This window comes from Ceratotherium simum, chromosome 4 (genome assembly GCF_057802395.1).
Source record: "Ceratotherium simum simum isolate JZ-2026a chromosome 4, ASM5780239v1, whole genome shotgun sequence".
Lineage (NCBI taxonomy): Eukaryota > Metazoa > Chordata > Mammalia > Perissodactyla > Rhinocerotidae > Ceratotherium > Ceratotherium simum.
In genome coordinates this window covers 93,245,067-93,257,067 of record NC_141903.1, presented here as the reverse complement: position 1 = coordinate 93,257,067, position 12,001 = coordinate 93,245,067, and the positions used below count along the sequence as shown (strand labels likewise).

Here is a 12,001-nt window from a genome sequence, read left to right as displayed (position 1 = left end):
AATGTTCCCTGTTTCCTTATATCCTGCCAGCATTATATTGTTATAAATTTTTTATTTTTGCTAAAATACTTTTAAAAATGTTAGTCTACCTTTTTTTCTCTAATGTGAAGTATCTTATCACACTTTTCTTTCTTTCTTTCTTTTTTTTTTTGGTGAGGAAGATTGGCCCTGAGCTAACATCTGTTGCCACTCTTCCTCTTTTTGCTGAGGAAGATTGGCTCTGAGCTAACATCTGTGCCCATCTTCCTCTATTTTGTATGTGGGATGCCGCCGCAGCATGGCTTGATGAGTGGTGGTCAGTCTGCGCCCAGGATTTGAACCTGTGAACCCTGGGGCGCCAAAGTGGACCCTACAAACTTAACCACTATGCCACCAGGCTGGCCCCATCACACTTTTTATAATATAGTTATATTATAATTTTGTAAGATGTTTTTAAATTCTAGAAAATTGGGAAAATATAGATTCATGTAAGAATTGAAACAAAAAGTACTTGTAATTTCATTATCCAGATACAGTCAACCTTTTAGTGTATATCCTTCCAGCTTTTCTTTTACAAAATTGAGTAGTAGTATTAATTCAGTTTTTATATCTTTCTTTGGTACTTAACATTTCATAAATATTTTTCCATATCATTAAACCTCTTTTGAAGACATGGTTTTTGCTGACTTCATAATATTCTGTCAATGGGTATAACTGAATGTGTTTAATCATTTACTCATTATTGGATATTTTGTCTGTTTACCATGTTCGCTATTTTGCATAATGTTCCAGTATACATCTTTGTACTTAAATCTTTGTCTAAATATTTTCTTAGAATAGAGTCTTCGAATGGTATTACAGGGCCAAAGAGTATGAACGTTTTTAAGGCTCTTGATTCATATTGGCAAAAGGCTTTCCAGAAAGGATATACCAATTTATGCTTCTATCAGTAATATATGAGATTATATGTTTTATAATATTCTCATCTGCATTTGTAATGTTAAAAACTCCCTTATAATTAGAAATACAAAAAAATAAATTTCATTGTTTTAATTTCCATTTATTTTTACAAAGTTTGAACATTTTTATGTTAAGTAGATTAAATGTAAGAAATTGAATTTATAGAATCATGTGGAAAAGGATAAAAAGAACACATTTGATGTTTCTGGAACGGAGAGTGCAGAGAGAGAGAACCCAGAAGCTGAGACTGTATCTAAGTAAGTATTTAAGAAGTAGAATAAAAATAGTAACTCTTACAAATGATTGTAATAACGTGTTTTCTACTTGATAATGTCTGAATTTTATTTTCAGCTAGTATACTTAAGTCCATTTTTTTTTTGGTGAGGAAATTGGCTCTGAGGTAACATCCATTGCCAATCCTTCTCTTTTTGCTGAGGCAGATTGTCGCTGAGCTAACATCTGTGCCCGTCTTCTTCCATTTTGTATATGGGACGCTGCCACAGCATGGCTTGATGAACGATGAGTAGGTCTGCGCCCAGGATCCGAGCCTAGAAACCCCGGGCCACCGAAGTGGAGTGCACAAACTTAACCACTACGCCACTGGGGTGGCCCCTTAAGTCCGTTTTTGACTATAGGTGTTGTTGAAACATTTTAATAATGCTCTTTATGCTTAATATTTTAGAAATAAATTATAGTATGGATCCACTGAGTTAGCAGTTACATTTTTCCCTCAACTTATTAACAAGATTTTAACAAAGTCTAGTTAGGTAAATTAATGGTTAAGATACATGTTTCTGGATAATTTTGCTTACAGCAAGAGGTTTGCAAAGGGAATATTTAACTTGGAATGGAGATCTAGAATAGGCCTTGCTCCGATATGAATCTGAACCAGTGGGTTCTGGATGGTACATTTATGCTGGAATCAGTGTCCAGGGCCCTGGAGCTGTACGTGACGCAGTAGTGTCCTGAGTGGGGAATAGTGTTTGTTACATGCTTGTCAGGTATATATTTTTCTAATTTTGTGGTGAAAATTTGATTATAAAATGCTTTTTTATAGTCAGGCTTTCAGGATTATGTCTGTTCCAAAGAGTTAAGGTGTAGAAGTATGATAGCTTTGAGGATGTTCTTGAGGACACTTGTGAGTTATTTTATATTCCAAATGGTTTACTTATTCATAAGTAGGAGAAGGGAATAATGAAAACAAGCAAGTATGTGACTTCAGAATAACCATCGATTTTATTCCTTCGTAATTGTTCTAGTTCAAGTGAAAAAATTTGTCTGCAGGAAGATGATCAACCAAAGGCTTTCAGACCTTCACGGCTAATGAGGGGCCGATTGCAGAGGCCAAAGCCAAATGTCAGTAAAGCTGCTGAAAGAAAAGAAATTCTTACATCGCAGGAAAATATTGGGGCCAATGTAGAAAAGAATGAAAATGAATCCTGTGTTGACAGAGATGTAAGTACTGTGATTCCTTCCAGTTTCTTGTTAAACCAGTACATAAGCCTCCTTTCACCCCGTCTTTTTTTTTTTTTTTTTTTTTTAAGATTTTATTTCTTCCCCCCAAAGCCCCAGTGGATAGTTGTATGTCGTAGCTGCACATCCTTCTAGTTGCTGTATGCGGGACTCGGCCTCAGGATGAACGGAGAAGTGGTGCCTCGATGCGCACCCGGGATCCGAACCCGGGCCACCAGCATCGCAGCGCGCGCACTTAACCACCAAGCCACAGGGCCGGCCCAGCACCCCCTGTCTTAAACAGCAACACTATATAATTGTGTACATTGTTTATTAAATTTAAGGCCAACATCTCATAGCTGGTGGCTTTGCTAATTATAAAGCCATTTAACTTTGGGCTCTCCAGACTTGGAGCATTTACTTGATGGATCATCTGCCTTCATCCGACCTCATGTTTGGACTTCCCTTCCGCATCACTCAGCAGCTGTTTAAGTTACACTTCCCTTTTGAAAACATAGCTAGATATGTAAATTTTAACACTGGCTTTAGCAGAATAAATGTTAAAAGCTCCCTACTAAGGGCCGGCCCCGTGGCTTAGCGGTTAAGTGCGCGTGCTCCGCTGCTGGCGGCTCGGGTTCGGATCCTGGGCGTGCACCAACGCACCGCTTTTCCAGCCATGCTGAGGCCACGTCCCACATACAGCAACTAGAAGGATGTGCATCTATGACATACAACTGTCTGCTGGGGCTTTGGGGGAAAAAATAAATAAATAAAAAAATTAAAAAAAAAAAGAAAAGCTCCCTACTAAAATACAATTCCCAAAACAAAGGTTATAAATTTTAGATTGTTTACATAATAACTAGTCTTTGCAATAAGGGTAAAAGTTGGCATAATTTGAGATTTGAATTTCTTTTGTTATAATTTCCAAGGTCTAGGTTGTGATACAATGATAAGAAGGATTCAGAAAGTAGACCCCAGTGGGTAAAAGACAAGCAGGTCCTTGCATTCTGGTTGGGAGGAAAAGAATGGGGGCTTTGAGATGAGGTAAAAGGTCTGGCTTCATGAAATTTTCTAAGATAGCTAAAGAAAAAACATTAAAAAGCATCTGTTAAATATCATTTTATAATTTTGAAATGTTTACCATTTTCCTTGAACTCAAATTGGACAAATTTTTAATGAAATCTTTTATAAATGGGTATTTCATTGTGAAACGTAAAACTTTTTAAAAAATGTGTTTGTTATTAAGACTCCTGGACAAACAGAAGATCAGTCATGTAAAAGTGTTGAGTGTGAGGACACCACATCACAGTCTGTGGAAAAAGATCCTCCTTTTCAGAATGTGCAGCCAGATGAGCCCAAGGCTCTTCATGAATGTGTGAGGTAAGCATCATCTTAGTGATTATATAATTTTTGAATTTTGTGGAAAGTTTTAGAAATTGGTTTTTTTAAAACAACAGCAAATCAGACTGACTTGTTACCTGTATATACATCAAGTTACATAATTACATTTGTGTACCAAATTTGGAGGGTACCAAACCAGAGCAATGGAATTATTAGTGTACTTAAAAATTTTTTTTTTCCTTTTGGGAATATTTATTGTTCACAAAAGCAGTGAGAACAGAATGGACTCCCATGCACCTACTATCTAGTTTCAGTAATTATTATTATTTTATCTAGTTTCAACAATTACTAATATTTTCCCAATCTCTACATTTAAAGTCTGGCGTATCCTGTGCTTTCTTACAGCTAGCTGTATTAGCTCGTTTAAATACCACCTAACCTGAGAGTGAAAGCTGGGTTTCCTGAACTATTTTAAAGGTCTTTATTAGAAGACAGAAAAATTTGTTTATTCCTTACTTCTTTACTCCTTTGCTTCTTTCTTCACCCTTCTCTCCTTTCTTCCCTCTCCTCCCTACGTACTCCTCTCCTCACCCCCAAACCCTTTCATTACTCTGCCACACAGTGTCTAGGTAGAAGCCTGCATAGCTATGTTCTTGTTACGTTATCTCTGATACAAGTACTAATCACAGATAACTACAATTGGGATTTTTTGTTCATATGTTTTTCACTTTAAGCTAGACGCCGTTAATAATTCACGTGGCTTGGTAGGAAATTGTTTTCCCTGAGTGGCCCTTGGGTTTTAGAACCCTGGTGGATGTTGTTTAGAACTGATACCAGTCAGATCTCAACAGCTTTCTCTGCAAAGGCAGTGTCCTTCTGTTTCATCATGTGGCCTTTCTGGCCTTTGGGTCTCCAGCATCCTTGAAAACAAGTCTGAGATGCTGTGTTTTCTCAAATCGCCACCCTCAAACACTTTGAAATGTTCAAGGTGCTGTGTACGAGAAAGAAAACAGAGAAAGAGGCTCTGAGATGAAGAATGCATTAATAATTCTACTTGATTCAATAAATTGGTGAATATGTTTTTTGAAACTCACTCTTCTAGGCTAATTTTGCATCCTGTCTCCTTCATAGAAATATTTTGAGGTTTGTCTCTCCTGATTGGTGAGTTATCTTATGGAGGTTTATAAATACTTTGAAGATTCTTAAACTCTGTATTTTAGAAAAACGCATCTGTGGACCATGGAGCAGATTTATAGTTTTGTGCCCATTCCTTCTCCTACTTTGTCCAGTTCTGGTCCTCTTTCTTTCTGTGCTTTTCTCCTTAAAATCTGTGATCTGAGGAGAGAGTTGTGGATCCACTCTATGTTTTAAGTTGAGAAAGCATCTAGTTCAGTTGCAGGTCTGATCTCCAGTCTCAGACCTGCCGTTAGTTCCTGGTGCAGCTCCTGGCGCTCTGTGAGAGGAGGGCTGTCTCGTTCACCGCATGTCCTCAGTGCCTAGCTCCTGCCTTCCTGGTGTATGATACGTGCTTAGAGCTGTTCGTTGACTGGTTGTTCGTGAACTCCAAGTAGTGTGATGTTTGTTTATTATTTATCCATAAAAGTTAATCTTATCAAGTCCTTTTATTACTTAGAGACAATCTAAGCACATAGAATATAATCAGAATATTTCGTATTTGTCTCTGGAAATGTGAATGATATTCAAGTAATGAAATTGTTAACTCTTTGCTTAAAACCTTTATAGATTTTAAGAATATACTAGTGTTCAAAATGTGACTTTATAGTTTATCTTTTCTCATGATAACCAAACCAGGATTGCTATCACAGGAACCTCACTAAACGGTAGATACTTCCAGATGGAAATGAAAAGAATCATAAGGGGCCGGCCCCATGGCTTAGTGGTCAAGTGCGTGTGCTCTGCTACTGGCGACCCGGGTTCGGAGTCCGGGTGCGCACCAACGCACTGCTTCTCCAGCCATGCTGAGGCCGCGTCCCACGTACAGCAACTAGAAGGATGTGCAACTATGACTTACAACTATCTACTGGGGCTTTGGGGGAACAAAGGAGGAGGATTGGCAATAGATGTTAGCTCAGAGCCAGTCTTCTTCAGCAAAAAGAGGAGGCTTGGCATGGATGTTAGCTCAGGGCTGATCTTCCTCACAAAAAAAAAAAAAAAAAAAGAATCATAAGTCAGAAAATAGAATGAAATCCACCAAGAACTAACCAAATTCAATTTTCTTTATTGATCAATATTAGTTTTGCATTGAATCTTATCAATTACTAAAGTTATTGATAAGTATAAGACACCTCAGTTATATAAAAAAGTATAATTTGAAAAGCAGTCTTATTCCTAAGGACCTGCCTTGTGTTATCAAAAATTGCATTATGAAAAACAGTTGTTTCAATGAAGAAAGACAGCTTAGGACCTAGGAAGTTCAAACAAGCAATAGCATCGTTTTTAATCTTTTTTTTAAGTCGTCAAGTGTATGCACTAGTTCAGCCTAACATTACTGAGTAAGTCTAGTGTTTCATTTGATCTGGCTTCTGCCCAAGATTAATGACCTTTCTTAACCAGTCACTAAGAGCTCTTTCATTCATGTTTTTTTTTTGGTTTTACTGGCTATTTGTTATGATAAAGCACAAAGCAAAGAGTGCTGCTGCTTCCCTGGAGAGCAAGGTGCTTGTTCTAGGTAGTGATTGTTGTATGCCCAATAGCATTCAACAGACTGCAAAATAGTGTTATTTAGTTAATCTTTCTTTTTATTCCCAATTTATATTATAAAAATCACAAGCTCTTAGAGAAATATCTGTACAGGAGATCTCATTTTTAATTGTTTTTAAAAAGTGAGGAGGGGCAAACCTGTTCCTAGTCATAAGACTGTATCTTATTCAAACCATGCCTCCATCCGGCTATTTGAGATGCTGGTCAAGTCTGGCCATAAGAATGAGTTCCTTAATTCTAATGGCAAGGTATATGTCTGGGTGGAGGGGTGGTAGGGGAAAAAGGTAAGAGGAGCTCCAGTGTAGAGGACTGGAGAGGCTTTCTCAGCCAGTATTTGCGAAGGGTAGTGTGGATGACAATTAGAAAGAGACTATTTAGGACTAATTAGCTGCTACTCTAATTGACCTAATTGATAGATTTCTCTATATATGTCTCTATATACAGTCATGCGCCACATAATGACGTTTCAGTCAATGGACCGCATATATGATGGTGGTCCGGTAAGATTAGTACCATATGGCCTAGGTACGTAGTAGGCTGTACCACCTAGGTTGTGTAAGTACACTCTGTGTTGTTTGCACAACAGTGAAATTGCCTAAAGATGCCTTTCTCAGAACATCTCCCTGTCCTTAAGCAACCCATGACTGTAGTATATATATTATTTTAAAAGTTTGCTATAATTTCAAAAGATGGAATTTTTTTTTTCTCTCCGTTAATTTTTAAATTTTTACACAGAGATTCCTGGGGCTTCCTTCATTTTTTTTAATTTGAGAGTTTGTAGTGTTTCAATAGTGATTTCTCAACCATCATCTCTTCAACTGGCAATCTGGTTTAAAATTTGATTGTCTTTTTTTATAGTATTCAAGAGGATAATGAAGCAAGTATACTCAAACAAGTCCCAATTCTAAAGACTCAATATCAGAAACCAAAGCCAAATGTAGGCAGAGGGACTGGAACAGGAGAGATTTTCTCAAAGGAAGAGGCGGTTCTTACCTCTGGGGAAATGACAGCAGCTCTGGGAGAGATTGCAAGACCGGAAACCTCACCAAGGGAGCAGGTACCAGTGGAGGCTGATGCTGCTAAGGAGATGGAGTCAGATTCGAAAGAAACTGAAAGAAGAGGCATCTCTTCCGGGGAGAAGATACCAGAAATGATTGACAGCACTGTGGAGATGGAGACAGGTTTGGAAGAAACTGGAAGAGGGGTTTCCCCAAGGGACAAGGTGCCGCAGGTGACTGATGCCACGGAGGAAAGAGAGACAGATTTGGCAGGAAGTGGAAGCGGAGAAACATTCACACAAGAAGAGGCCCCAGAGGAGGTCAGCACTATCGGTGACGTGGAGACGGGTTTGGAAGAAACTGGAAGAGGGGTGTCCCCGAGGGACAAGGTCCTGGTGGGGCTCAGTGCCGCAGGGGACAGGGAGGTGGATTTGGAAGAACCTGGAAAAAGAGACACTTCCCTGACGGAAGAGGTCTCGGGAGAGATGACTGCCGTTGAGGAAACCCAGGCAGGTTTGGAAGAAACTGGAAGAGGAATTTCCTTGCAGAAAAGTGGAGCAGACGAGATTAGTACTCCTGGGGAAATAGTGGCAGGTGTGAAAACTACTGGAAACATAGACATTTCTCTAAGGGAAAATGAACCAGAGGAGCCCGAAGCCTCAAGACACATTGAGACAGATTTAACGCAGAGCAGTCGTGCTGACGGCGGCACTCTGCCGTCACTAAATCTCGAAGTACGTATTTTTCTGTCCTTTAAAAATTTTTTGGGGTACTTTGTCAGGGAAAGATTATCAAATTAGTTCCATGATTATTGCCTTTAAGTCCAACAACGTTTAAAATCTCTAAACGCCTAAAGTCGTTCTTAGCCCTAAATTCTGTGTTCCAGGACCTTAAAGAAACAATATGTTCTTTTATTTACTTATTTTTTTTGTGAGGAAGACCAGCCCTGAGCTAATGTCCCGTGCTAATCCTCCTCTTTTTTGCTGAGGAAGACTGGCCCTGGGCTCACATCCATGCCCATCTTCCTCTACTTTATATGGGACGCCGCCACAGCATGGCCTGACAAGCGGTGCGTCTCTGTGCGCCCGGGATCCGAACCTGCGAACCCCGGGCCACCGAAGCGGAGCACGTGAACTTAACCACTACGCTACTGGGCTGGCCCCAATATATTCTTTCTTTAAAATAATTAAAAAAAAATTTTAATTCTGGAAAAGTTGCTATTCTTTTTTTTTATAATTTTATTTATTTATTTTTTCCCCCAAAGCCCCAGTAGATAGTTGTATGTCACAGCTGCACATCCTTCTAGTTGCTGTATGTGGGACGCGGCCCCAGCATGGCCGGAGAAGCGGTGCGTCGGTGTGCGCCCGGGATCCGAACCTGGGCCGCCAGCAGCGGAGCGCGAGCACTTAACCGCTAAGCCATGGGGCCGGCCCGAAAGTTGCTATTCTTAATGTCAGTTTGAAGTTACTCTTTCAGATAAAAGGAATGTAGGAAGTGGACTGAAACTGTGCTAACTCTGGTATGAGTATATGTTGGAATTATTTCTTTTGACCATATTTGTATCAGTTTTTTTCTTTTATTTCCTGCCTCACCCCTTTTTACTCCACTTTTAAAAGTTCCTTTTATTAAAAGTTTCCGGTTACTTGAAGTTCATGCTATTCTACCATTTTCGAGGACTTTTTTTGGACAGGTAGTAACATTTGTGGTTTGGAAAAATCATAATATGCATTTTAAAAAGAAGAATTTCCTGAATTCTATGTTTTAACATTTGTAAATTCAATTTTATGTTATTGAAAAATTAAAAAAACAAACTTGTAGATTTTTAAAGAAGAATGTGGAGACTATAGTAGGGTTTTGTTTTAAATGTATGAAATGCTTAAGGAATCTTGTATATGTGCTGATTCACTGTGGGTATTCCTCCAGAACATTAGCAGTGAAGCCCTATCCATGGTGCATACATCTGTAGAAGAGGAAGGAAATTATGAAAAGGAAAGATCAAGTCAGTTGATTCATTTGAAGACATCTTCACAGACTTCTGAACTTGGTAAAACAGAAGACCAAGGGATGCAATCTCTAGATGTTCCAGAGCAGTTTTCAGATATTAATTTAAGGTACGAGTATATAGATCTGTGTGCTTTTAAAGAAAAAACATATCAAGTTATATTTGCCGATTATGTTAAACTAAGTGAGGTTTCAAGACATAGTATCTATAGCATAGTGTTAGAGGTTTTAAGCTAGTTTTGGGAAGACTGGGAGAGAGGATTGAGGTCCTTCTGACAGTTGATTGTGAGAATTACTAACCTACAGAACTGGATGTAACACATACTCCTAAGCCACTATGGGTATAACAAACCTATATTTTCTTAATGCAAAGATGATATAATTCCTAGGCTTATACGTGGATTGTACCACTGTTTTTCAGCATCTACGAAATAGTCCGATTTGTTTTCCTGTTAAGAATTAGAATGAAACATTTACTGCCGGTGTCTAAGGTTGTCCTAAGACTCCGCTCCCACTGCCCTTCAGTTCATTCTAAAGCTTGATAATCCTTGTTCCAAAAGCAAATCTCTTCCTCAAGAACAGAAGCCATTTGAAGTTAAACCAGCACCTTTTGTGAGAAGTCGATTCAAAAGACCAAAGCCAAACTTAGCGAGAGCAGCTTTAAAGAGAGAGACTATGGAAACAGGAACATTTGTGCCTGGGAAGAAATTGGAAACCAGTAAAATGGAGACTGGTGTGATGCAACAGAGCACAGAACAGACGAATATGCTCCCTTCTCAACACGTGAGTGATATTGAAGATGGAGGGTTTATTTCAGTTACTATGGTTACTAAAGTAAAACATCTGGAATTGGATTTTCACAAATATTTCCTCAGATAATTTTTACTGTGTGTGATAAGATTGTTCCTGTACTAATAGTGACTCCTTGTTCCACAAGGTTTGTGTAGGAACCTCAGCTCTCTGATGATGGGCAAGGGTGTCACAGGAAGGAATTGCAGAGGTCGGGACTCTAGTTCAAGTTCTGACCTTTATTCTTTGTGTGACCAGAGCCAGATGATGCAACCAGTTTCTTGATAGGAAAAATGAGAACAGCAGTCCTTTATTTTACTCTGTTGTGAAGGTGAAATAAAAAGTTAGAAGCTTGATGTGATTTAAAGGAGATATTTTATTTACTTCATTAACTTGGTCCATAACAGTTTAAGACTGTGCGATATGGCATCAAAAACTTTGAAATGAATTGTTAACACTCATAAGTTGTGTTCTAAACATATAAACTTTTTTGAATTAAAATTCTTCTTTTACATTTTAAAATAGCTTAGTTCTTACTGTGCTTGAACATTTGTACTTTTTCCTCCTAATCTTATATTTGAAAAAGGTAAATTGCTTTTTTTTTTTTTTTTTTTTTGCTGAAGAAGATTCACCTTGAGCTAACATCTGTGCCAGTCCTCCTCTATTTTGTATGTAAGTCACTGCCATAGCATGGCTCATGAGTGGTGTAGGTCCGCGCCTAGGATCTGAACCTGTGAACTCGGGCCACCAAAGTGGAGTGTGCTGAACCCAAACACTAGGACATTGGGCTGGCCCCTGGTAAATTGCCTTTTTTTTTTTTTTTTTGTGAGGAAGATCAGCCCTGAGCTAACATCCATGCCAATCCTCCTCTTTTTGCTGAGGAAGACTGGCCGTGGGCTAACATCTGTGCCTATCTTCCTCCACTTTATATGGGACGCTGCCACAGCATGGCCTGACAAGCGATGCATCAGTGCGTGCCCGGGATCTGAACCTGGCCCGCCAGCAGCGGAGCGCGCGCACTTAACTGCTACGCCATGGGGCTGGCCCCTAAATTGCTTTTTTATTTTATCTGATTATAAAAATTTCAAATTGGAGGGCTGGCCCCATGGCTTGGCGGTTGGATGTGTGCACTACGCTGCTGGCGGCCTGGGTTCGGATCCCGGGCGCGCGCCGACGCGCCGCTTCTCTGGCCATGCTGAGGCCACGTCCCACATACAGCAACTAGAACGATGTGCAGCTATGGCATACGGCTATCTACTGGGGCTTTGGGGGAAAAAAATAAATAAAAAATTAAAAAAAAAATATTTCAAATTGGAAAAAATATGTAATCCAAAAAGTGAGAGTTCTTTATCATGTCCCATCTCTCCCTCCCAAGTTAGTCATGTAGTGATTTTGAATGTATCCACCTAGACTTTTCTGTATAGATACTTATTTACATAAATAATGTGTGCGGGTATTTTCATTATTTTACACAAATGGCATCATAGCTTGCCTTCTGATTTTTCCACTTAACATGATATTGTGAACATCTCTTTAGATCAGTATATAGAAATTTTTCTTCTTTTAAATGGCTCTGTACTGTTGCATTATAAAAGCATTATCATTTATTTATTCAATCCCCTGTTAATAGTGTTGTGTTGTTTCCAGTTCTTTTGTTTTGTTTTTTTTTTCCTTTGTTTTTTGGGGGGGCTGTTACTGCTGTAATAAATATCCTTGTATATAATTTTCTAGATATTTATTTTTATAAGATACATTTGTAG

At 38.9% G+C, this 12,001-nt stretch overlaps 1 protein-coding gene across 2 annotated transcripts in view; it reads left to right on the top strand.

Moving 5' to 3' along the window:
* BDP1 (BDP1 general transcription factor IIIB subunit) overlaps nt 1–12,001 on the top strand; it is an 87,621-nt gene that overhangs the window by 34,345 nt on the left and 41,275 nt on the right. For both annotated transcript variants that reach the window (XM_087430215.1, XM_087430216.1), the window contains exons 14-19: nt 1,105–1,196; nt 2,199–2,394; nt 3,638–3,771; nt 7,312–8,185; nt 9,375–9,562; nt 10,013–10,235. In XM_087430215.1, the coding sequence (XP_087286341.1) occupies nt 1,105–1,196; nt 2,199–2,394; nt 3,638–3,771; nt 7,312–8,185; nt 9,375–9,562; nt 10,013–10,235 (1,707 nt within the window). The remainder of the gene's footprint in view (nt 1–1,104; nt 1,197–2,198; nt 2,395–3,637; nt 3,772–7,311; nt 8,186–9,374; nt 9,563–10,012; nt 10,236–12,001) is intronic.